At 43.1% G+C, this 26,299-nt stretch overlaps 1 protein-coding gene and 1 pseudogene across 1 annotated transcript; both read right to left on the bottom strand.

Moving 5' to 3' along the window:
* Positions 1-11,888: 11,888 nt before the first annotated feature.
* LOC109744602 (uncharacterized) lies at positions 11,889-13,592 on the bottom strand (annotated as a pseudogene).
* Positions 13,593-15,787: 2,195 nt separating this feature from the next.
* On the bottom strand, positions 15,788-25,552 carry LOC109744604 (K(+) efflux antiporter 2, chloroplastic). Its single transcript, XM_020303757.4, has 21 exons — positions 25,223-25,552; positions 23,528-24,978; positions 23,144-23,312; positions 22,922-23,012; positions 22,695-22,831; positions 22,561-22,620; positions 22,365-22,484; positions 22,010-22,078; positions 21,725-21,790; positions 21,325-21,414; positions 21,004-21,108; positions 20,798-20,926; positions 19,928-20,137; positions 19,631-19,780; positions 18,517-18,570; positions 18,380-18,438; positions 17,646-17,712; positions 17,395-17,571; positions 16,883-16,939; positions 16,714-16,788; positions 15,788-16,231 (listed from the first exon to the last, which is right to left on the bottom strand). Exons 2-21 carry the CDS (start codon positions 24,964-24,966, stop codon positions 16,115-16,117), a joined length of 3,441 nt encoding a protein of 1,146 aa, XP_020159346.1. The 5' UTR covers positions 24,967-24,978; positions 25,223-25,552; the 3' UTR covers positions 15,788-16,114.
* Positions 25,553-26,299: the final 747 nt, after the last annotated feature.

Here is a 26,299-nt window from a genome sequence, read left to right as displayed (position 1 = left end):
TCATCTCATACAATAAAATTTAGTATCATGTCTTGACCATATCACATCACAACATACCCTGCAAAAACAAGTTAGACATCCTCTACTTTGTTTCTTGCAAGTTTTACGGGGCTGCTACAGGCTTAGCAAGAACAAATCTTACCTACGCATCAAAACCACAATGATAGTTTGTCAAGTTGGTGCTGTTTTAACCTTCGCAAGGACCGGGCGTAGCCACACTCGGTTCAACTAAAGTTGGAGAAACTGACACCCGCTAGCCACCTGTGTGCAAAGCACGGCGGTAGAACCAGTCTCGCGTAAGCGTACGCGTAATGTCGGTCCGGGCCGCTTCATCCAACAATACCGCCGAACCAAAGTATGACATGCTGGTAAGCAGTATGACTTATATCGCCCACAACTCACTTGTGTTCTACTCATGCATATAACATCAAACCATAAAAACCTAGGCTCGGATGCCACTGTTGGGAAACGTAGTAATTTCAAAAAAATTCCTACGCACACGCAAGATCATGGTGATGCATAGCAACGAGAGGGGAGAGTGTTGTCTATGTACCCTCGTAGACCAAAGCGGAAGCGTTGACGCAACGTAGAGGAAGTAGTCGTACGTCTTCCCGGTTCAACCGATCCAAGCACCGTTACTCCGGCACCTCCGAGTTCTTGGCACACGTTCAGCTCGATGACGCTCCCCGGGCTCCGATCTTGCAAAGCTTCGGGGAGGAGTTCCGTCAGCACGACGGCGTGGTGACGATCTTGATGTTCTACCGTCGCAGGGCTTCGCCTAAGCACCGCTACAATATGACCGATGTGTAATATCGTGGAGGGGGGCACCGCACACGGCTAAGGAACGATCACGAAGATCAACTTGTGTGTCCATGGGGTGCCCCTGCCCCCGTATATAAAGGAGTGGAGGAGGGGAGGGCCGGCCCTCTCTATGGCGCGCCCTAGGGGAGTCCTACTCCCACCGGGAGTAGGATTCCCCCTTTCCTAGTCCAACTAGGAGTCCTTCCATGTATTAGGAGTAGGAGACAAGGAAGGGGAAAAGAGAAGGGAAGGAAGGAGGGGGCGCAGCCCCTCCCCTAGTCCAATTCGGACTAGGCCTTGGGGGGCGCGCGGCCTGCCCTAGGCAGCCCCTCTCTCTTTCCCGTATGGCCCAATAAGGCCCAATACTTCTCCCCCGTATTCCCGTAACTCCCCGGTACTCCAAAAAATACCCGAACCACTTGGAACCTTTCCGATGTCCGAATATAGTCGTCTAATATATCGATCTTTATGTCTTGACCATTTCGAGACTCCTCGTCATGTCCCCGATCCCATCCGGGACTCCGAACTCCTTCGGTACATCAAAACTCATAAACTCATAATATAACTGTCATCGAAACCTTAAGTGTGCGGACCATACGGTTCGAGAACAATGTAGACATGACCGAGACACGTCTCCGGTCAATAACCAATAGAGGAACCTGGATGCTCATATTGGCTCCTACATATTCTACGAAGATCTTTATCGGTCAGACCGCATAACAACACACGTTGTTCCCTTTGTCATCGGTATGTTACTTGCCCGAGATTCGATCGTCGGTATCCTATACCTAGTTCAATCTCGTTACCGGCAAGTCTCTTTACTCGTTCTGTAATACATCATCTCGCAACTAACTTATTAGTTGCAATGCTTGCAAGGCTTATGTGATGTGCATTACCGAGAGGGCCCAGAGATACCTCTCCGACAATCGGAGTGACAAATCCTAATCTCGAAATACGCCAACCCAACATGTACCTTTGGAGACACCTGTAGAGCTCCTTTATAATCACCCAGTTACGTTGTGACGTTTGGTAGCACACAAAGTGTTCCTCCGGCAAACGGGAGTTGCATAATCTCATAGTCATAGGAACATGTATAAGTCATGAAGAAAGCAATAGCAACATACTAAATGATCGGGTGCTAAGCTAATGGAAAGGGTCATGTCAATCAGATCATTCATCTAATGATGTGATCCCGTTAATCAAATAACAACTCTTTGTCCATGGTTAGGAAACATAACCATCTTTGATTAATGAGCTAGTCAAGTAGAGACATACTAGTGACACTCTGTTTGTCTATGTATTCACACATGTATTATGTTTCCGGTTAATACAATTCTAGCATGAATAATAAACATTTATCATGAAATAAGGAAATAAATAATAACTTTATTATTGCCTCTAGGGCATATTTCCTTCAGTCTCCCACTTGCACTAGAGTCAATAATCTAGTTCACATCGCCATGTGATTTAACAGCAATAGTTCACATCACCATGTGATTAACACCCATAGTTCACATCGATATGTGATCAACACCCAAAGGGTTTACTAGAGTCAGTAATCTAGTTCACATCGCTATGTGATTAACACCCAAAGAGTACTAAGGTGTGATCGTGTTTTGCTTGTGAGATAATTTTAGTCAACGGGTCTGTCACATTCAGATCTGTAAGTATTTTGCAAATTTCTATGTCTACAATGCTCTGCACGGAGCTACTTTAGCTTATTGCTCCCACTTTTCAATATGTATCTAGGCCGAGACTTAGAGTCATCTAGATTAGTGTCAAAACTTGCATCGACGTAACCCTTTACGACGAACCTTTTGTCACCTCCATAATCGAGAAACATATCCTTATTCCACTAAGGATAATTTTGACCGCTGTCCAATGATCTACTCCTAGATCACTATTGTACTCCCTTGCCAAAATCAGTGTAGGGTATACAATAGATCTGGTACACAGCATGGCATACTTTATAGAACCTATGACCAAGGCATAGGGAATGACTTTCATTCTCTTTCTATCTTCTGCCGTGGTCGGGTTTTGAGTCTTACTCAATTTCACACCTTGTAACACAGGCAAGAACTCTTTCTTTGACTGTTCCATTTTGAACTACTTCAAAATCTTTGTCAAGGTATGTACTTATTGAAAAAACTTATCAAGTGTCTTGATCTATCTCTATAGATCTTGATACTCAATATGTAAGCAGCTTCACCGAGGTCTTTCTTTGAAAAACTCCTTTCAAACACTCCTTTATGCTTTGCAGAATAATTCTACATTATTTCCGATCAACGATATGTCATTCACATATACTTTATCAGAAATGTTGTAGTGCTCCCACTCACTTTCTAGTAAATACAGGCTTCACCGCAAGTCTGTATAAAACTATATGCTTTGATCAACTTATCAAAGTGTGTATTCCAACTCTGAGATGCTTGCACCAGTCCATAGATGGATCGCTGGAGCTTACATATTTTGTTAGCACCTTTAGGATTGACAAAACCTTCTGGTTGCATCATATACAACTCTACTTCAAGAAATCCATTAAGGATTTCAGTTTTGTTATGCATTTCCCAGATTTCATAAAATGCGGCAATTGCTAACATGATTCGGACAGACTTAAGCATAGATACGAGTGAGAAACTCTCATCGTAGTTAACACCTTGAACTTGTCGAAAACCTTTTGCGACAATTCTAGCTTTGTAGATAGTAACACTACTATCAGGGTCCGTCTTCCTCTTAAAAATCCATTTAATCTCAATAGCTTGCCGAACATCGGGCAAGTCAACCAAAGTCCATACTTTGTTCTCATACATGGATCCTATCTCAGATTCCATGGCCTCAAGCCATTTTGCGGAATCTGGGCTCATCATCGCTTCCTCATAGTTCGTAGGTTCGTCATGGTCAAGTAACATGACCTCCAGAACAGGATTACCGTACCACTCTGGTGCGGATCTCACTCTGGTTTACCTACGAGATTCGGTAGTATCTTGATCTGAAGTTACATGATCATCATCATTAGCTTCCTCACTAATTGGTGTAGTAGTCACAGGAACAGATTTCTGTGATGAACTACTTTCCAATAAGGGAGAAGGTACAATTACCTTATCAAGTTCTACTTTCCTCTCACTCACTTCTTTCGAGAGAAACTCCTTCTCTAGAAAGGATCCATTCTTAGCAACGAATGTCTTGCCTTCGGATCTGTGATAGAAGGTGTACCCAACAGTCTCCTTTGGGTATCCTATGAAGACATATTTCTCCGATTTGGGTTTGAGCTTATCAGGATGAAACTTTTTTCATATAAGCATCACAATCCCAAATTTTAAGAAACGACAACTTTGGTTTCTTGCCAAACCATAGTTCAGATTGTGTCGTCTCAACTGATCTAGATGGTGCCCCTTTTTAACGTGAATGCAGCTGTCTCTAATGCATGATCCCAAAACGATATATGTAAATCGGTAAGAAACATAATAGATTGCACTATATCCAATAAAGTACGGTTATGACGTTCGGACACACCATTATGTTGTGGTGTTCTAGGTGGCGTGAGTAGTGAAACTATTTCACATTGTTTTAACTGAAGACCAAACTCGTAACTCAAATACTCTTCTCCACGATCAGATCGTAGAAACTTTATTTTCTTGTTACGATGATTTTCCACTTCACTCTGAAATTCTTTGAACTTTTCAAATGTTTCAGACTTATGTTTCAAGTAGATATACCTATATCTGCTCAAATCATCTGTGAAGGTCAGAAAATAACGATACCCGCCGCGAGCCTTAACACTCATCGGATCGCATACATCAGTATGTATTATTTCCAATAAGTCAGTTCCTCGCTCCATTGTTTCGGAGAACGGAGTCTTAGTCATCTTGCCCATGAGGCATGGTTCGCAAGTATCAAGTGATTCATAATCAAGTGATTTCAAAAGCCCATCAGCATGGAGTTTCTTCATGTGCTTTACACCAATATGACCTAAACGGCAGTGCCACAAATAAGTTGCACTATCATTATTAACTTTCCATCTTTTGGTTTCAATATTATGAATATGTGTATCACTATGATCGAGATCCAATGAACTATTTTCATTGGGTGTGTAACCATATAAGGTTTTATTCATTTAAACAGAACAACAATTATTCTAACTTAAATGAATAACCGTATTGCAATAAACATGATCAAATCATATTCATGCTCAACGCAAACACCAAATAACACTTATTTAGGTTCAACACTAATCCCGAAAGTATAGGGAGTGTGCGATGATGATCATATCAATCTTGGAACTACTTCCAACACACATCGTCACTTTACCCTTAACTAGTCTCTGTTCATTCTGCAACTCCCGTTTCAGGTTACTAATCTTAGCAACTGAACTAGTACCAAATACTGAGGGGTTGCTATGAACACTAGTAAAGTACACATCAATAACATGTATATCAAATATACATATGTTCACTTTGCCATCCTTCTTATCCGCCAATCACTTGGGGTAGTTCCGCTTCAAGTGACCAATCCCTTTGCAGTAGAAGCACTTAGTCTTAGGCTTAGGACCAGACTTGGGTTTCTTCACTTGAGCAGCAACTTGCTTGCCGTTCTTCTTGAAGTTCCCCTTTTTCCCTTTGCCCTTTTCTTGAAACTAGTGGTCTTGTCTACCATCAACACTTGATGTTTTTCTCGATTTCTACCTTCGTCAATTTCAGCATTACGAAGAGCTTGGGAATCATTTCCGTTATCCCTTGCATATCATAGTTCATCACGAAGTTCTACTAACTTGGTGATGGTGACTAGAGAATTCTGTCAATCACTATTTTATCTGGAAGATTAACTCCCACTTGATTCAAGCGATTGTAGTACCCAGACAATCTGAGCACATGCTCACTAGTTGAGCGATTCTCCTCCATCTTTTAGCAATAGAACTTGTTGGAGACTTCATATCTCTCAACTCGGGTATTTGCTTGAAATATTAACTTCAACTCCTGGAACATCTCATATGGTCCATGACGTTCAAAACGTCTTTGAAGTCTCGATTCTAAGCCGTTAAGCATGATGCACTAAACTATCAAGTAGTCATCATATTGAGCTAGCCAAACGTTCATAACGTCTGCATCTGCTCCTGCAATAGGTCTGTCACCTAGCGGTGCATCAAGGACATAATTCTTCTGTGCAGCAATGAGGATAAACCTCAGATCACGGATCCAATCCGCATCATTGCTACTAATATCTTTCAACTTAGTTTTCTCTAGGAACATATCAAAATAAAACAGGGGAACAAAACGCGAGCTATTGATCTACAACATAGATATGCTAATACTACCATGACTAAGTTCATGATAAATTAAAGTTCAATTAATCATATTACTTAAGAACTCCCACTTAGATAGACATCCCTCTAATCCTCTAAGTGATTACGTGATCCATATCAACTACACCATGTCCGATCATCACGTGAGATGGAGTAGTTTCAACGGTGAACATCAATATGTTGATCATATCTACTATATGATTCACGCTCGACCTTTCGGTCTCCGTGTTCCGAGGCCATATCTGTTATATGCTAGGCTCGTCAAGTTTAACCTGAGTATTCCGCGTGTGCAACTGTTTTGCACCCGTTGTATTTGAACGTAGAGCCTATCACACCCGATCATCACGTGGTGTCTCAGCACGAAGAACTTTCGCAACGGTGCATACTCAGGGAGAACACTTTTACTATGATAATTTAGTGAGGGATCATCTTATAATGCTGCCATCAATCAAAGCAAGATAAGATGCATAAAAGATAAATATCACATGCAATCAATATAAGTGATATGATATGGCCATCATCATCTTGTGCTTGTGATCTCCATCTTCGAAGCACCGTCATGATCACCATCGTCACCGGCGCGACACCTTGATCTCCATCGTAGCATCGTTGTCGTCTCGTCAATCTTATGCTTCTACGACTATCGCTACCGCTTAGTGATAAAGTAAAGCATTACAGGGCGATTGCATTGCATACAATAAAGCGACAACCATATGGCTCCTGCCAGTTGCCGATAACTCGGTTACAAAACATGATCATCTCATACAATAAAATTTAGTATCATGTCTTAACCATATCACACCACAACATACCCTGCAAAAACAAGTTAGATGTCCTCTACTTTGTTTGTTGCAAGTTTTACGTGGCTGCTACGGGCTTAGCAAGAACCAATCTTACCTACGCATCAAAACCACAACGATAGTTTGTCAAGTTGGTGTTGTTTTAACCTTCGCAAGGACCGGGCGTAGCCACACTCGGTTCAACTAAAGTTGGAGAAACTGACACCCGCCAGCCACCTGTGTGCAAAGCACGGCGGTAGAACCAGTCTCGCGTAAGCGTACGCGTAATGTCGGTCCGGGCCGCTTGATCCAACAATACCGCCGAACCAAAGTATGACATGCTGGTAAGCAGTATGACTTATATCGCCCACAACTCACTTGTGTTCTACTCGTGCATATAACATCAAACCATAAAAACCTAGGCTCGGATGCCACTGTTGGGAAACGTAGTAATTTCAAAAAAATTCCTACGCACACGCAAGATCATGGTGATGCATAGCAACGAGAGGGGAGAGTGTTGTCTACGTACCCTCGTAGACCGAAGCGGAAGCGTTGACACAACGTAGAGGAAGTAGTCGTACGTCTTCCCGGTTCAACCGATCCAAGCACCGTTACTCCGGCACCTCCGAGTTCTTGGAACACGTTCAGCTCAATGACGCTCCCCGGGCTCCGATCCAGCAAAGCTTCGGGGAGGAGTTCCGTCAGCACGACGGCATGGTGACGATCTTGATGTTCTACCATCGCAGGGCTTCGCCTAAGCACCGCTACAATATGACCGAGGTGTAATATCATGGAGGAGGGCACCGCACACGGCTAAGGAACGATCACGAAGATCAACTTGTGTGTCCATGGGGTGCCTCCTGCCCCTGTATATAAAGGAGTGGAGGAGGGGAGGGCCGGCCCTCTCTATGGCGCGTCCTAGGGGAGTCCTACTCCCATCGGGAGTAGGATTCTCCCTTTCCTAGTCCAACTAGGAGTCCTTCCGTGTATTAGGAGTAGGAGACAAGGAAGGGGAAAAGAGAAGGGAAGGAAGGAGGGGGCGCAGCCCCTCCCCCTAGTCCAATTCGGACTAGGCCTTGGGGGGCGCGCGGCCTGCCCTAGGCAGCCCCTCTCACTTTCCCGTATGGCCCAATAAGGCCCAATACTTCTTCCCCGTATTCCCGTAACTCCCCGGTACTCCGAAAAATACCCGAACCACTCGGAACCTTTCCGATGTCCGAATATAGTCGTCCAATATATCGATCTTTACGTCTCGACCATTTCGAGACTCCTCGTCATGTCCGCGATCCCATCCGGGACTCCGAACTCCTTCGGTACATCAAAACTCATAAACTCATAATATAACTGTCATCGAAACCTTAAGCGTGCGGACCCTATGGTTCGAGAACAATGTAGACATGACCGAGACACGTCTCCGGTCAATAACCAATAGCGGAACCTGGATGCTTATATTGGCTCCTACATATTCTACGAAGATCTTTATCGGTCAGACCGCATAACAACATACGCTGTTCCCTTTGTCATCGGTATGTTACTTGCCCGAGATTCGATCGTCGGTATCCTATACCTAGTTCAATCTCGTTACCGGCAAGTCTCTTTACTCGTTCCGTAATACATCACCTCGCAACTAACTTATTAGTTGCAATGCTTGCAAGGCTTATGTGATGTGCATTACCGAGAGGGCCCAGAGATACCTCTCCGACAATCGGAGTGACAAATCCTAATCTCGAAATACGCCAACCCAACATGTACCTTTGGAGACACCTGTAGAGCTCCTTTATAATCACCCAGTTACGTTGTGACGTTTGGTAGCACACAAAGTGTTCCTCCGGCAAACGGGAGTTGCATAATCTCATAGTCATAGGAACATGTATAAGTCATGAAGAAAGCAATAGCAACATACTAAACGATCGGGTGCTAAGCTAATGGAATGGGTCATGTCAATCAGATCATTCATCTAATGATGTGATCCCGTTAATCAAATAACAACTCTTTGTCCATGGTTAAGAAACATAACCATCTTTTATTAATGAGCTAGTCAAGTAGAGGCATACTAGTGACACTCTGTTTGTCTATGTATTCACACATGTATTATGTTTCCGGTTAATACAATTCTAGCATGAATAATAAACATTTATCATGAAATAAGGAAATAAATAATAACTTTATTATTGCCTCTAGGGCATATTTCCTTCAGCTTGGAAAGGAAGCACATACCTAGTCGGTGTTGTTGTCTCTAGCGGCTCCATCGCGGTCAGCCTCCCTCCCCCGCACCCAAATCTGGATCAAATCCACGAAAAACAGAGGGAAACAGAGGTGATGCGGTGAGATCTAACTCGACAAGGAGAGGAGCAGGACAAGGGTTCCGGATTCACTCACCACAGCCGCCACCGTCGCCAAGAATGAAAGCTCCGCCGCTGCTGGCACTGAGCAAAAAAGCTCCGGCGCCGTCGCCGGCTCACCGCCGAGAACGAAGAGGAGGGAGCAACGGGTCACGTCTCACCTGATTCAGATAGGCACGGGGACACGTCTCACCTGATGCACTGCCAAGTGGGGCTGTAACTAGATGCACTGTTAAATGGGGCCGTAACTAGATGCACTGTCAAGTGGGACCCACATGTCTTAAACATAACCTCAGTCCCGTTGACGACCATTTAAATCGCCCGAGTGGGCCTTGGCTATTTGGGCTTCTGAAACATTGCACTAGAGGTATTTTCGTCAACGACGTCGCACTCCTTCCATTTCACCTCAAATGTGTCGCACAGGAGCTATTGACCCATTTATTTCACAAGGAGACCAACAGGTCCTGGTTCATTCATCCATGCACCCCCAAATCAACAAAGAATCAACCTCTTGAGAATTTACAAATTTTATTGTGTACACAACAGTACGTTTGTTTGGTTGTTTGTTCCACAGCAAAAAACAAAAGGGCACATGGAGGAACTCTCTTCTCTTCTAGAAAAGAAATAAGAACCTAGTTAACTACGTCGATGAATTCATCCATCCACCCTGTTACTTGCAGACGTCGTCCTTCTCTGCTCTTGTTTTTAGCAGCTGAACTAATGGAGATGATTGTGCTCATGAACAAAAACCAAAGTTAATTAATTACACACTCAGAGAGGTCAGTGCCCAAGTATCCTGACCAGTGCTAGAAAGACAAACAAAAAAATCACTTACACATGTAGTTCAACAATAAAATAGGCAGTAGTACTTCACTTGGAAGTGGTCAGATAACACTATACAATTACTTGACTAATTATGCTAAATGCTAATTACTGCAATACACACCATCCGTAGAAAATCTACAAGCATTTTGTTAAGCTAAATGCTAAATACTGCAATACACACCATCCCTACAAAATCTACAAGCATTTTGTTCTACTTGACAGCCAATACCATAAAAAAGTTTAGCCTGGAATGTAAACTACACTACCAGATTGAGATGTTAATACAGCTAAATAACAGATATATAAATCGAAAGCTAAACTCCTGTAAGTGGCATGTAATGCTAGTAGAATGAAACATGAACTTTACATAAAAGGCAAAATGGTTTATACAACCCTCGTAGACTAATGCAAAGATTGTCATCACGGCAAATGGCAAACAATGGAGACTTTTTAGAGCAATTGCAATTGAATATGGAACATGGCAAACACTGCAATAGTTAACAAAAAATTAACAGATTAAATGTTGGATGACACCCACTTTTATGTAGCTACTTGTATAAACATCAACAGATGAGTATTGACCACTGAGGCAACATGAAAATAGAGTAGAAACCTCTTATACGATTCGTCAGGCATATCTTGGTGATATCAGCACTTTATATCTAGCTGAATCATATTTCAATATTCTGTTGCCATCTGAAGCCTGACATTACCACATTTGAAGCCCTTGCCAACAACCCCAATGTTATTTACAGTATTTCTAGCACTTATATTGTTCCGTTTGAGTTTTCCCCTAATGAGTAATGAACAATTAAGTCGGTCTTCATGTCAAAAAATGACTATTTCCAGTATTTACCCTAATAAGAAGAAAACACATTGATGCATGACCATCAATGTTGTTGAGCCATTGGAAACTCCTGAAGAAATGGCAACAGGAAGATATGCATACAAGTGATTAAATGATCCAACTTAATCATTATAACATGATCATGGTTAATAAATTGGCTCATCTAACACCAACTATTGACATTATTGCATAACTTATGTAAGTCATGATTGCTGAAAAGAGGAACTCTCATATTTGTAGTAAAAGCTACCTTGTGCAAGTACACTATTTAAATAGTTCCATATATGTTCAAACTGGCATCGCTATTCCAAGTGTAGATGCAAGAAAGATAAAATTATACTTAGATAAATTTAGGAAGCAAATGGCTGACATATGGCACCAGACAAAAGTTAAAGATATGGTCAATCAATGGCACAAGTGTTTTTAAAAATGAAAGCATTTTCAACATCATCTTCTATCAATTAAAAACAATTAATAGTAAAACATCATTGAGTAACGTTCTTCTGTGGAATGATGATGAGAATTCACGAGACAAAGTCCAAACAGCAAACAGTACCTTCCAACTCTCAAACAGGACTATTACTAACTTTCATATGCATAATCACATGGCCATTTTCTGTGTGTATATGACTATCCGATGGGCATGGCAGTGCCCTGTTTAAATTATGAGGCCGGTTGATCCCAAAAGTTACTATTCCATAAAAGTGGAATTTCATAAAAGAACCTAGAGAGCAATGCAAACTTCAAAGAAAATAAAGCATTTCATCACACAGTTGTGCAACTGTGGCGCCAACACTGGTCCAAAAGAAAGGGACAGTGGTTGTCAATACCTTCTTATCTCTTGGCAACCACTTCGTGCTAGAAGGCTAAAATATATAAATTGTTGTAAATGCATCTCCTGAACAAAACGACTACAAGTCACAAAGCAACTAATGGCACATGGTGCTAATCTTAAAGAGCACTGAACTAAGGGGGGAGTTCTTTTCTTTTCACAATCACATCCAAGCAAATGTTTCAGCGTAGCTCAAATGGGGAGGAGTTTGGGAGTAGAGCCCTAACCTGATATCGTGGTCATGTCGGATGCGCTCGGAAGTGTTGACAAAGTCCCCCTCCTCGATTGTAATGGAACCATGCTCGAACAATTGTTGCGCCTGATTTACTGTTTTCTCTTCCTCTCCACCCACCTCGCCACCTGCCACCTCACCAGGCTCCGAGACCAGCAGATTTTGGTGGTGGCCTCGGGGTCGGGGCACAGGAGTGTAGAAGGTGACAACTGGAACCACATTATGGTAGCCAGAATAATCGCACACCTTCCTCACCTGCTCAGGTTGTAGCTCAATTGCGAAGAGTTCGTCAAGCGTACTAACGAAAATTACATCTGCTCCCTCAGCAAAGCCCACCACTCCCACTCTATAACCATCATGCAAGCGAGCACTAGTTGGGAGCAAATTGCACAATGAGATGACCCGGCTCAGCGCCCATCGTGCATCAGTGCCATCACTCGCCTCTCTTGTCCACAATTTGAGATGCGGATGCAAGTCTTGGATTATTCCTAGCTCGCCGTCCTCTGTGAGCACGAGATTATATAGGGAGTCGCAGTGGTTGTCGTTGTCTCTGGGTGTGCTGAACACAGTCAGTGAGTGGCTTGACAAGTCATACTCGAGGATCGACCCCCACCGCCCGATGACGTAGAAGATGAAGTAGAGCATAGAGCTGGCAACGAGCACGCTAGAATATTCAATGAATTCCACTAACATGGCGTGTGCCGAAGTCAGCTGGCCCCAGGCACGGGTCTCCGACGAGTATAAGCACGCGGAAAGGGGCGTGGCAAACTCATCGTCATCGTCATCAGAGGAGAAGACGAACAGCACATGGAAAGGGCCCCCGAGGCAGTCGCGATGGTCGCACCCATCCGCCGCGCAGAACACGGCCGCAGTCGAGTAGCCACGCTCGAACACCACAGGCAGAGGTACGCGCCGCTGGGAGCCCGTGATTGGCTCCCACACGAGGAGTTCCTTGGCGTCCTGGAGGAAGAGGGAACGGCCGTGGCGGCAGTCGAGGGACCGCCTGGAGCGGTGATCCGGGGCGGCGAGGGAGAAGGGAGAGGCGATGGTGGGGATGAAGCGCTCGTTGGGCTTGCCGTGGAGGAGGCCGAGCACGGGGGGTGCCCCGTGGAGGCAGCGGCGGAAGCCGGGGCCGGAGACGCTGTTGCCCCGGTCCTTGCAGACGAGGGGGCGTGGAGGAGGCAGGCGGGGTCGTCGGGTGGGAGGCGGAGGAGGATCTCTTCGACGAGCTCCCCTGGGAGCGCCGGCGGTGGTGCTGCCATGGTGGCCGCTACTCGTTCGCTAGATCTGGGTGTGGGTCTGGGTCTCAACGGTGAATTCTGTTAGCGTTTTTTTTTCTTTTTTTAGCACAAGGAATTGTGTTAGAAACCTGCAGCAAGAGAGGAGGATGACATTCTACTTCTTAGCCCGGCCAGGGAGAGAAAGCCCTGTCACAAGTTTACCGAAAACATATATTTCTCAAAATAATGTACTGAAAATATACGATTTTTTTATGAAAAACTTAAACAATGTTCCTAATATATACCAAAAATATACCGCGTGTATGAAAAAAGTAGTCAAATTTTTTTAAGAGAATATTAATCATCTATTTTAAAAATGTTAAAGTGTACAAAAAAATATGCTCCTATTGTAACAAAAAATGTAGAACATGTATTAAAAACTAAAACATAAAAACATAAATTTTGAGAAAATGTTGATAGTGTATAAAAAAATTAATCATATATTTCAAAAATGTTAAACATGTATTAAAAAATATTTCTAATGTACACGAAAATGTACAATGTGTACAAAAAAAACTAGCCATTAAACATGTTTTTTGAAATATTAATCATGTATTTGAAAAATATTAAACAAATAAAAAAATGTTATTGAAAAAACACTTTTAGCATTTTTTGTACAAGTTCGACATTTTTATATAAACTTTTAACATTTAATAAAAACATGCAACATTTTTTAATGTTATGAACAAAACGAGAAAACGAGTGTCCTAAGTCGCACGAACACTCTGCGCGCGGATGAATTCCTTGCAGTATCTCTACTCCTAAACTGAGACTTGAAAGCTTCCCCTACATGGTTTAATATCGTCCGGGTTTTTATCACCTCACCTCCCACCACTGTATATTTTGTCTGGATTATGGAGAGTATTATTTTTTGGCAGGAGAATCACATTAATTATGAGAAGTATCATCGAGTGTTGAACGAAAGAATCGCATTAATCACTGAGAGTATCATTCTTTGGACGTGAGTATCACATTAATTATGAAAAGTAATATCAAGCCTTGAATGGGAGGATCAGGTTAATTATGAAATGTATCACAAGGTCACTCATGCAAAATAATTTGGGAAGAAGCCATTAATATAATTAATTAGCCTAAAAATAATTATGAGTGCAATTAATTAAGTCTATTTGAGTAGGGATTTTTTTTCACGCCAAATCTATTATGAAATCAAGTCATTAATGCAATTAATTAATTAGTCACAGGGATGCATATAATTAAAATAGAAAGTTCAACCATACTAATTAGTCATTAGTTAATTATAGGAATTTTCCAACCCCATTCGGCTGAAATGTTCACGAATTTGAAAAAAATCTCATGATTATTTAAAAAATTCATGGAGTCAAAAAAATATCCCAAGTTCAAAAAATGATTGCGGATTAAAAAAATAATGAATATCAAAATATGTTCATGAATTCAAAAACAAGCTGGCGAGTTTAAAAACAGTCTATGAATTTCTTAGAATGATCATGAATTTCAAAAAATAAAATTGCAAGTTCAAAGAATATTTGAGATCTGAAAAAGTGGTCATGAATTTAAAATTTGTCCACAAATATTAAAATAGTGGCAAGGTATAAAAGGGAAAAAATTTAAAAACAGTATTAAAAAATAAACGACAAAATTAGAGAAAACCAACAAGAAAAAACCTAGAAAAGAAAAGAAAAATGGGCATGGGAGCTTCCCAAAACTGGATTGGATGCTCCCAGGAACTTTCCGAAAACTGAGAGAGAGAGCGCGCGCGCTGGGGGTGGGGGACCGAGGGACAGTGGTGTTCCTACCTTCCTCATGATGCCTGCTCTTTTAAGCGCTTTTTCATTTCTAGGTGTGACGCTCATGATCCTTCAACACACTGCTTTGATCGGAAGGGCAACTCCTCTGCAGAATGGAGCAAGGGCTCTTATGGCAAGCTCTGCCTTTGGTGCACAATTGAAGGTCAAGAAGACGACAACTAAGAGGAAGTCATGGATGGATGAGCCGGAGAGTGACCTTCTTAATCTGTCCTCTATGGATGCCAACGACCTCGACGGTCTAAAGCCCGTGGGATGCTTTGGGGTCCTTCTTGACCCAAACAAGCATCACTTCTCGCGAGAGCGGCACCCGGGCTCCACTGCAGTGTTTGCCTGCATTCCTCTGCACCCCTTCGCCGAGAAGTTCCTCGTTGAGCTTGGCATCGAGCTAGCTCAGTTGCATCCCTCTATGGTCCTTGTTGTGCTACGGGAGGACCCGCTGGTGCTACTGCTTTCCCACTTCTTCATCCTCGACCACCAGGCCAAGGCAGCACCCGACAGATCTATCCCGGGTCTGTTATAATTCACAAGGGTACTATACAACAACTCTATTAATTACTCCATTTAACTGTCCAAAAATATTGAAGTGGTCATGAAAGATATTTTGCCATAATTTACATTGAAAATTAATTAACGCATGTCTACTAAAATCTAGGTCATCTCCCAAGTGTGGGACAAAAAATAAAGACCAGATGCTAATGCAAGAAGCAATACCTTTCTCAACTTATGTAAAGAAAGAAAATCAAAAACTTGGATAAGAGTAGAGTAGAACAGCAAACGCAAAATGGCGGACACTTTCTGCAAAATTCCCAGTGTCCTGCATGCAACCCTGATAACCAAATCTTCCACCGTCTACTTGACGGGGAGTAAAAGGGCTCGAAAGAAAAAAAAAGGAAGAAACAGTGGTCTGGAAGAGAAAAGAAACAAATGTCCTACCATGCCAAAAATGGAAGAGCTAAAATGTTGCCAAGATCGGTAACAGCCGTACGCTCGGACTATTATTTTTGCTACCTTTCTATACGCGAACACATCTACTGTACAGCCCTGGGAGGAGGACAAGGGAGGCGGAGCCTTTTACGTTTGCGTAGTGGGCTCAGATCGCCAGGGCTCCATCAATGGTGTCGCTCTCGTCGTCGGAGACCACAGGCTTCGTTTTCGACATGACCCGAGAGAAGCCGTAGCCCAGGGAGCTCCCGCTTGTAGAACAAAGCTGTGAAAGAAGCAAGCAGCCACCGGTTAATCAGAAGAATTATTGTCCCAGCAAGTTGACAAGCATCTATTGCATTCGTCGCGTCTACTTATTGTTGTTCCATCTGGATTGTCAAGGAAGAAGCAGACAGCAATGTCCTCTTGAGTTTTGAGACATGGACAAACAAACCGCTCTGCTCAACTAATATGGAAACTGGAACTGGTATTTTTCCACTAGAAATGTTTGAGAAATACCTACATTACATTTTAAATCATGCAAATGACCATATACTGTACAGCACTACTCTTTACCGAACGGCTAGTAGTTCTTCACAAAGCGCTACTATAACAGATGATGAAAATTCACTGTAAGCTATTTTTATACCGTGTTCAATTCAAGGCAATTGCATCTTTTAAATATTTTTTATCTGTTGTGTCATCCATAATAATTTGATGGTTAAAGTGTTACGGATAAGATCACTAAATTACGATGCAACCACACACCTCCGTAAGCTCTGACAAATGACGATTCCTGAATTCGTTGATGGTTGTTGCAATCTCGGACATTGGAAGTTTTGCCTGTGATACAGTACATGAAGAAAATGGTGCTTACGCGTCAAATTCAATACTTTTCTGAATGAGCACATCAGAACAGAATAATAGCGGAGCTTACTTGAGCAAGAACAGCAGCAGCCAATTGAAGACTTGGTTCTAAGGTCTCAGGGACAACCTAAAAAAGTTTTGAATGCAGTTTTATCATAAATTGTATAAACATAGTTGACGGTGATAAAGTATATGATTAGAAAAACTGGGTAGACAATGACAAGAATACACATGGAAAGAACAGCACGAGGGAGGTTGGCTACTAAGTGCTTGATTTCCAATGCATTGAACAATAATTGTACTTGTCATGAATGGTTTTGACATGATTCTGTGTTCAGCCCACCCACCAGTAGCGATTATGCATAATAGGTAGGGGCGCCCGCTTGTTTACATTCTAGTAGATCCACTTTTATAACACTGTGTTTCACAAGGCAGGTTGCTGAATTGCAATTTGTTCTGATAAACTAATAAAACAATTCACATTCCAAATAATTAGCCAAACCACATGGCCTTTCATCATATAAGTTGCCCAAAATAATGTTTTAGGACCACACAATAGATTGCTTTGTGGTGTTTACTTACCGCTGATGCACCAGCTTTCTCCAAATTAACACCATGATCAACATCATGTGCTCTGACAAATGTCTTCACATTTGGAAAGTATTTGCTCAGAGCCCATACAGCTCTATAATTTGCACCAGGAGTATCTAAAGTAATGGCAGCAGCACATGCCCTCTCAGCTCCAACTTTGTGCAGTACCTAGCCAAAACCAATAAATCATTGCTTCTGTGTTTTGACAAGCGTATAATTGAGTTCTGTAAAATTATGCATACCTCTCTGCTTCCTGCATCACCGAAATATACTGGTAGATCAAGTGCGCGCCCAACTGCCACCCGATCACTGAAAAGTATCCCAGAATTAAATGGTGGAAACTGCACTAGACTTTATCAGAGTAGTTGACAAATTGACTATTGATTATTGAACAAGCAGTAGACTAAAATAGATAGAATGGTAACCAAATTACACTAGTTTGTATGGGTCTATCATAATGGAAGTGGAACCAACGGGCTCTAGTTACATGTTAATCATCATCTTGCTCAAGTAATCATCAACGGGCTCTAGTATTGAAGTAATCATCAACGGGCTCAGAGCCCATACAGCTCTATAGTTTGTACAAAAGTAACTAGAACCATGGGTCTAATTCACATTCCAAAGTAGTAGGGTATAAGACCCATCACTCCAGGGTCGCTACTATTTTCCTAGTTTCCAAGTCAACCTTACTGGATCCTTCAAGATGGTTTGCTGACAGATACTGTTTGCTGATATAGCAGAATTTAACTCTAGTTACATGTTAATCATCAAAGAAGCATGATAGCAACCATTAGTACACAGCATAGCTAAATCCTAAAACTAGCAAAGTAATTCGCAGACTTAAGCATTGATATACATATAGCAGCCATACTCATGGAGTCATGGATCAACACTTGATTGTAGTAATGAAAACATGTTTCACTACATTTGAATAGTTGTGTTACAGATAAGGTTATTTCCATATCCAGTACCATACCTTCGAACATCAAGCGCAACAAATGGAATTAACCGTTCTGACAGGAGTTGGGCGATGATCTAGCACAAGGAAAATATGTATTATCAAAACTATTGAACATAGTAGATATAATAGCTCATGAGGATTGCATGACAAACCTGCCCAACACGTCCAAATCCCAAAATAATAATATGGCCTTGCAAGTCATCCGTCTACACAAACAAACAAAATTATAGCTCAGTGAGAATCAGCATCTTACAGGAAATTGAATAGCTGCCGTAATATCACTTGTAAGCAGAGGAGATTGTACAAAAGTAATGATATTCTAACTTGAAGCAAACTTATCTTGCTTTGGGTATTTTTCACATCCGGCATAACTAAGCTGGCAAATACCTCATATACAATTACTACTTATCAACTAAAGTTCCTTATATTGGGGAAAACAAGCCGCTTGCATACAGCGCCCCTGACCTAACTGGCTTTTGGACTACTTATTCCCTTGCTTTTGTGATTGTTTTCAGGGACAGGGGTCATATGACTCGCAACAGTTAACAATACCTGTTCTAACCAAAGTTGGCCTAACTTTTGCTTGTAAACATAATATCTATAATATTTTTGTGCAAACAGGCATTAACTGCCTGTTCCTTGCCGAGTAATGGCACTAAATTAGAACAAACTATACAATCCACTAAGCGACCAACCAATCAACGTCAATATTCAGATGGAGGCAGGCAAAGGGCACCTTGCATTCAGTTTAGGTGGTTCGGAAGTGGTTATTAAATTTCTTTCAAGATACTGGCACCAACATGTAAGGAAAAAACTTTATTACTCCATCAGTATATCTGAGAAATTAAATGCAAACAAATTCCTTTTCAAAATAAATGTCCAATTTACAGATGGCCATTAGTGCTAGTAGTTTAGTACTGACACACTGAAAGTTACTATATCATATATATACGTAACAAGGCTTCTAGTGTATGCTGTTTGAGTTATTAAGGCTGCTCAGTTACTTAAAAAGAAATACATTATCTGGCTTTATTATACACATAACACAAGGAATGCACAGGGGTGTGCATGTAAATGCAGGAAGTTGGGCATACTTTCTGACAGTACGGATTCTCAAAGTCGGAGATGACGGTTCACTAATTTAAAATTTAGACTAAGAAAAATGTTTTTTTAATTAAGCCATGATTACAGATAAAGCCATAAAGGTAACCAAAACAACAGGTGATAGCTGAGCTGACCAATGACAAAAGGAAAGAAAGAATATACCTCACTTTCCACTGGCAATAAACTCCTGACATCATGCTGCTCAAATTTTGATGCTAGAAACTGCCCTCCAGCAGCTAAATATGGTGTCATAGCCATTGAAAGGCCAACCACCAAAAATAATAATGACGATAATTGAGGCGATAGAAGACCCTGCAAAGACAGCGTTGCCATTTATAAAAATTATTGCTCCCATGATAAACTCACGTGTGAGAAAGAAATATCTCACCGCCTATAAGGCTAACAATAGGAAAAACACAAAACACGAGGTACAGTCAAAGAAAATAGTAAATACAATACCTGGTTAACGGCTTCTCCAAAGGCAACAAAAGCAAACTCCCCACCAGGTGCAAGCAAAAGACCAACCCGAACAGCAGCTATGGTGGAAACTCCAAACACTCTACCAATAAATGTTACTAACAGTGTCTTTCCAATAATTAAGAGACCTAATATCAAAGAGACTGCTGGGAAGTTTGACAGAAACAGCTTTGGGTCAATAGACATTCCAACCTGGAAAGAAACAAACCAGGGTAAGCATTAAGAAGGTATCAAATATGGTCGGAACTTACAAAAGGAATTAGAAATGTTCTAAAGTAATTCAAGCATTGATGTTCAAGAAATAAATTTCTGAAATGTTAATGGCATGTAAATCCAAAATAAGACAAACATAAGTGATATGACACCAATTAGTGGCATTCTTATGATTCTATGCATGGCAAGTTGTTGAAAGAAAGAAATAATAGCTCTACGAGCAAGATATATTGAAACAATAAGAAATACATGAAGTTGCCTGCTAGAAAAGAAATAAGATATTATTGCGTCTTGACAGCATCAATTGATATAGCGCAAATGATCATTAATTGTATTTAAAATATATGATATGAGAAACTTGTGATAATAATGAAATTCTGCAGTAAGATTAGAGTGGAGCGAAAACGATTCAATATTGAACAGTTAAATGAAATGAATAAGGATTTCATGTGGGTCAATGCATATGTCGATGACTCCATGACTAATGAATTAATAAACAAGAATTGACCTATTATGGTATCTGCAAAACTGCATTATATATCTGCTCCATCATATAAGAATGGTACACTCTGCAACAAAATCCTAATGGTATAGGTTACAGGAATTAATATCTAGTGAGATTGTCTTCAGAGCCCTCACCGTCATAAAGAATAGACCTAACAGAAGGCCACGGTAAGGAGCAATATCCGACTCAACCTGCAAGGAGAACTCTGTTTCTGCTAACAACAAACCAGCCAAAAATGCTCCCAGTGCCATCGATAAGCCAGCCTATAAAGAAATGTACAACAATATGAGATGTAGATTTCAGGTAAGCAAGCTCAGAATTAATCAAATAAAATACATACCCGAGCAGTAAGAAGACTTGTCCCAAATATAACAAGGAGAGTATTTGCTGAAAATATCTCGGCGTTCCGATTTTCAGCAATTTGCCTGTAAATTGGCCGAAGGAACTGTTCAACAACGAACAATGTGAGTCAAACAGGTACAATCAAATTATAAGAAATGCAGGTTCAAAATAAAAGGACTAAAACGCACACACAACAGCGGCAGCGACACATAAATGCATGTTATGTATGTGTGCTTGTTAAGCAGGCAGTTAAGAAGAGTTATGCAAAGTTTCTCATAAGATAAGCATGCCAACTAAAATGAACGAATATACAACTCACCAAACGACCTCCAGCAATGATGGCAGTTATAGCAGCTATTGCCTTTACCGCAGCCATTCCCATAGCTTCCAATATTGCTTGGAAACCAACCTGTAAGAAGCAGAGAAGGTATCAAGGGCCATACCCGTACTGTTCAAACAGAAAGGCTAAACACATGGCTCTGGACACTAGTGCAATGAAATATCATCATGTTCACATAGCTCTGGACATTCAAGAACATTATGGAAGAACATGGGTTTTATAGTGCTCAGTAGAAGTGAAAATCAGAGAAGAGAGTTCAGAAACTTGGGTGAGCAGTTTATGTGATGTGGATTCTTTGAAAAATGTGTAAAATGGTGTGCATCAAGAAAAAAAATGTGCTAGCTCGACAAGGGAAAAGCACATGACATAAAAAGCTTACCCCTCCTTTTGAAGAATTAGGTGAAATGAGTGGGATCAATATCAACAGAACCACCACGGCCAGATCCTGGATACAAATTAAGAAACATCTGTTAAAAAGAAGTGCAAGGCTGCCATTATCAAAAGGTCGGCTCATTTCTTTCACTAAAATGAGATACTACAACTGTACCCATGGCCAAAAAACAAAGCTTATGAACATCACCGAAGGGGCATGCTAAAGTACAATGGCAATAACATAAGGAGAGAGCCCTGAAAAGGTATATGTCAGACCATGCTGAAATTGTACCTGGAAAAGTAGCACAGAAAATGTGGCGCGTCCATGCCGTGATGTGCTCTCCCCACGTTCTTGTAGTACCTGGCGGAGCAAAAAACAGCAAGTACTCAACAGCAGAGCAACAAAAGATTCGGATAGAATTTTGAAGAATGCAGATAAATATGTAGACGAAAGAAAGCACTTCAATAAACCAAGTCTACGCCTGAATATTCAAAGTATGACCACAACATAAATCCGGCCAATCTACTTATTCCCTGAAGAAATTGCTTCTGATGAACAACTTCATTTGATTGTGATAATTGACTTGTGCTGAAAACCAACCTAGCAAAATTCGATAAATAAGATAATTGCCGGTTACAAATCATACTTGCAAGACGACAGCTGTGGATGATAGAGCCAAACCACTCCCAACAACAATTGCCGCTGGTCCTGGTAGTGCTGCAAAACGGTGAGCTGCCAGACCAACAACTGCTGTAGTAACCAACACCTGTCGATTGTTACAATTTGTCAGGGAGTAATCCGCATGGACAACTGCTTGATGATTACATACGCATTGAAATTACCTGAGCAGAGCCTAATCCAAAGACATACTTCTTCATCGAACTTAACCTTTCCACAGAAAGCTGCAGATACAAAAATATATTAAACTGATGCTTCCTGAAAGAAGAAAGAATCTTTAGAACCACTCAGCTTGTACCTCAAGGCCAATGTTGAATAACAAGAACACGACTCCAAATTCAGCAATTGCCTTTGTTCCATGGACATTGCGGATGATAGAAAGACCATAGGGACCAATGAGGACACCAGCAGCAAGATATCCAAGAACAGGACTACCTAGGATATCAAAGTGAATATAATAACTGAGCATACAAATATACTGGTTCTTATCAAGGTACATACACATAGCAGATAAACATATCTCACCTCCAGGTATTTTCTGGAATAATGGTACAAAAACAACACTAGCCAGCAGCAAATATAGTACGTCAAAAAGCGAAGCTTCTTCCTCATTTACCTGAATAGGGCAATAAAGGGCGTAAGGAAGCTAAACTTCAAATTAGTTTACATGAGCGGTAATAGAGTGGTCAGACAAATGAATTATGAAACTCACTGATATACAGGTTCAGATTAAACGGGGACAAATACCTCTTGATGAGGTAAGAGCTCGATTAGCTTCTTTATTCTTTGTGGTAACTGCCGTATCTCGCGAACTATGGGCTTTGCAGTGGAGGTAACTTCTTCAATGCTTGTGGTGGTTATGCCTGGCTGCTGAAACAATTGACTATTCTTCTCAGCTCTATTGAAGAAGAATGCCCTATGGTACACACACAAGGAAAACGTCATTTGAGAAAGAGCTGGTTCAACTACTGTAAAAGGAAGCAATCACGCACGGTTATATTTATTCCACAGGTCAACAAATGGGCATACTAGAAGAGTATACAAGGTAAACAGATGGAGATATGCGAAATCAAATCTTTACTGCAAAACAGAAGCCAAGAAAATGTATATATCAGTTACCATGCAACTCACCCTGCACCAAGAAGCAGTATCCCGGCAACAAGAGCTGGTGCTTGTTTTCTTGCTGATTTCATTAGCCCTCGGAATACAGATGTAGGTGTAAATTCTCCATCCGATTTGGAGGAGAAGAAAGACGCCGAGAAAAAACGAGACGACCTCTTCAACGATGATTTGGAAGACTCCTGCTTCTTCCCTTGCTTTGACTTATCTACGTCAGGTTCAGCTTCTTTCTGAGGCTCAACAAGCAACTTGTCACTGCGTTCTTCAACAGGCATTTCATTAGACGGTTCAAGCGGCTCGATGCCTTCAGCAGCCAAGTCGCTAATCTGCATCAAACGCTCGACATTTGACACCTCATCCCTTTCAGAAATGTCAGCCATGCCGTCACCGCTATAGTCATAAACATCAGAAAGATCGTCCTCTTCGTCACTCATGTGCCCATCAGCAGCCGGCACCAGCTCCACAACGGACTCGACCGCCTTCTCCGCCTTCTGTAACGCCAGCTCCGCGTCGTTCACGCGCTTGGCCGCTTCCATCTCAAGAGCCACGGCCTGCTCAGCCAACACCATTATGTTGGAAACGTCCTCCTCGGCCTTGGAGGCGTCCAGGAGAGCCCTCTCGGCGAGCTCGGTCAGCCTGTCGACCTCCTTCTGCAGCTCCATCTTCTTCCCCTGGATCCGGCCCAGCTCCTCCTCGCATTTTGACAAGCTGGCCTGGCACCCCTTGATCTCCTCCTGGGCGGACGCGAGCGCCTCCTCCTCGACGTCGTCGAGGCTGACCTCCAGCTGCCCGACGGAGCCCCTCTTGGCGTCGAGCGCCTCCGCGGCGAGCTGCAGCCGGGCCTCGGCCATGGAGAGCGCCATGGTGGCCTTGCGGACGGCCTCCTTGGCGTCGTCCTCCTTGCTGATGATCTCCTGCACGGTGGCCACAGCGGCGGACACCTCGGTCTGCGCGCTGTCGGCGCGGTCCTTGAGCGCGATGGCCGACTCGGAGATGCGCTGCGCCTTGCCCTCGAACATGGTGCTGTTGAGCCGGGCCACCTCCAGCTCCTTCCTGGCCTTTTGCAGCAGGTCGCGGAGGTCGTCCACGTCGACGGCGGCGCTGCGGGCCCTCTCCTCAGCGTCGGACCCCGATGTGGTGCCCGGGTCGTCGCCGCCGTCGCTGCTGCCCTTGGTGCCCTCCAGCGGGCCGTCCACGTAGGCGAGCGAGTCGTTGCCCTGGCAGCGCGCCGACCCGGTCCGTCTGAGCCGGAGACGGCCGTGGTTCGGGGCGGCGTAGAAGAGGCCGCTGCTTGAGCCGCGGAGGGCCGAGGCGACCATGAGGTTCCCGCCCCGGCCGCCGTGGACCCCGCCTCTGTGCCGGGGTCGGCGCAGCGAGCAGGCCCCCCGGAGGGAGGCGGCGCCGATCTGCAGGCCCGGCGGGCGCGGAGACGCGAACCTGGACAAATCCATCCTCCCTTGCACCTGGCGGAGACGCAATCGAAAATCAGGAACGGGGAGAGGCGGCCGGCATTATTAGATGGAGAGAGTAGTGGGGGAGTGAAACACCGCCCGAAATGAGGCCCGTCAAATCGGACGGCGACGGGTTCTCGACGGAGGAAAACAAAATTCCCCCAAAAATGGGGGGCCGCCGACGAGCGGGCGGGCGGGGCAGTGAATCCGTCGGAGTCGACCGGCGGGGGAGGAGGAGGAGGGGCGGCGCACTTACCGGTGGGGCGGCCGTGGAGTCCGAGGCGGGCGGACGAACCAAGGGGAGGGGAGGGGAGGGGGGGTTTGGAGGGGGGAGAGGTTTGTCAGGAGAGGAGTAGGGGGAGGGGGCGCCTCATTTCGGCTCGGCTCTGCTTCTTCTCTTCACTCGCTCTTTGGGGGCTGGGAGGGCCGGCCGCCTCTTCTCTTGCTGCTGCCGCTGCGAACGGAGGAGACGAGGCTGCGTGTGTGCACTGCAGATTGGCCTCTATGGTCGTCGTGTGCGTGCGTGCGGGTTGCGAGACCTCCTGCGATTCCTTCCTGTGGGCCAGCAGGGAAATGCTCGCGGCGTAACGGGATATTCCTCTTCCTCCCCCTGAGAAGGATCGGATCGGGCCGGGGTTGGTTGATCCATGCATCGCTTTCCCCCTCCTCCTGGGCTGGGCTGGGCTGGGTTTGGTTTAACGTTAAGGCCCTGTTTGGCATCAGAGCTTTGGGGCGGGTTTGAGGGGATTTTCCCGAAATCATGAGTCAAGGGTACCTCTCGCAAAGGCCACTCCCACGTTTTCTGATGGCTGACGTCAAATGACGCACTGCATGTGTGACATTTGTCGCAACCTCAAGTCTTTCTGAGATTTCTTCCCACGCACGGAAGCCATGGTGAGTTTGTTTGTGCTTTTTTTATTCTTTTTTTTTGTAATGTTCGATCTCCCTATACTATAAGTGCGTCTAAATCATCAACCGTTCTCATCGTTGTGGTTCTTAAGTCGAGATCTTCAAATTTAGTTCCCATGTTGATAGGTTTGAATGATCTTTTTTTTAGAAAAATGTGTGCTTTCAACTAGTAACAACTTGTGCTTCCAAACTATACCATCTCGTGCTTCCAATTAAACTAAATTGTGCTTTGTGTGGGATGTGCGCTTTCATGCGGAAGCACATATGTACTTCAATTTTTTGAGGAAAGCACAGACGCACAGTTTTTGTTGTGATTCACGCGGAAGCTTAATTGTGCTTCACTTTTTGTTGAAACGCGGTTAGGCTTACATGCAAGAAATACAATTGTGCTTCACAGGGAAACCAAAAAAAGAAACAAATAAAC

This window comes from Aegilops tauschii, chromosome 2 (genome assembly GCF_002575655.3).
Source record: "Aegilops tauschii subsp. strangulata cultivar AL8/78 chromosome 2, Aet v6.0, whole genome shotgun sequence".
Classification (NCBI taxonomy): Eukaryota; Viridiplantae; Streptophyta; class Magnoliopsida; order Poales; family Poaceae; genus Aegilops; species Aegilops tauschii.
The sequence above is the reverse complement of the archived record's forward strand: the minus strand, read 5'-3'. Positions and strand labels throughout refer to the sequence as shown.

Excerpts from the sequence above, each read along its gene's own strand:
- LOC109744604 (XM_020303757.4), bottom strand. The coding sequence starts at position 24,966 with ATGGATTTGTCCAGGTTCGCGTCTCCGCGCCCGCCGGGCCTGCAGATC. Across the intron at positions 20,138-20,797 it reads TAGGTCTATTCTTTATGACG|GTTGGAATGTCTATTGACCC; the intron begins GTGAGGGCTCTG and ends GTTTCTTTCCAG. Across the intron at positions 16,232-16,713 it reads ATTTGTCAGAGCTTACGGAG|CTTTGTTCTACAAGCGGGAG; the intron begins GTGTGTGGTTGC and ends CTTCTTTCACAG.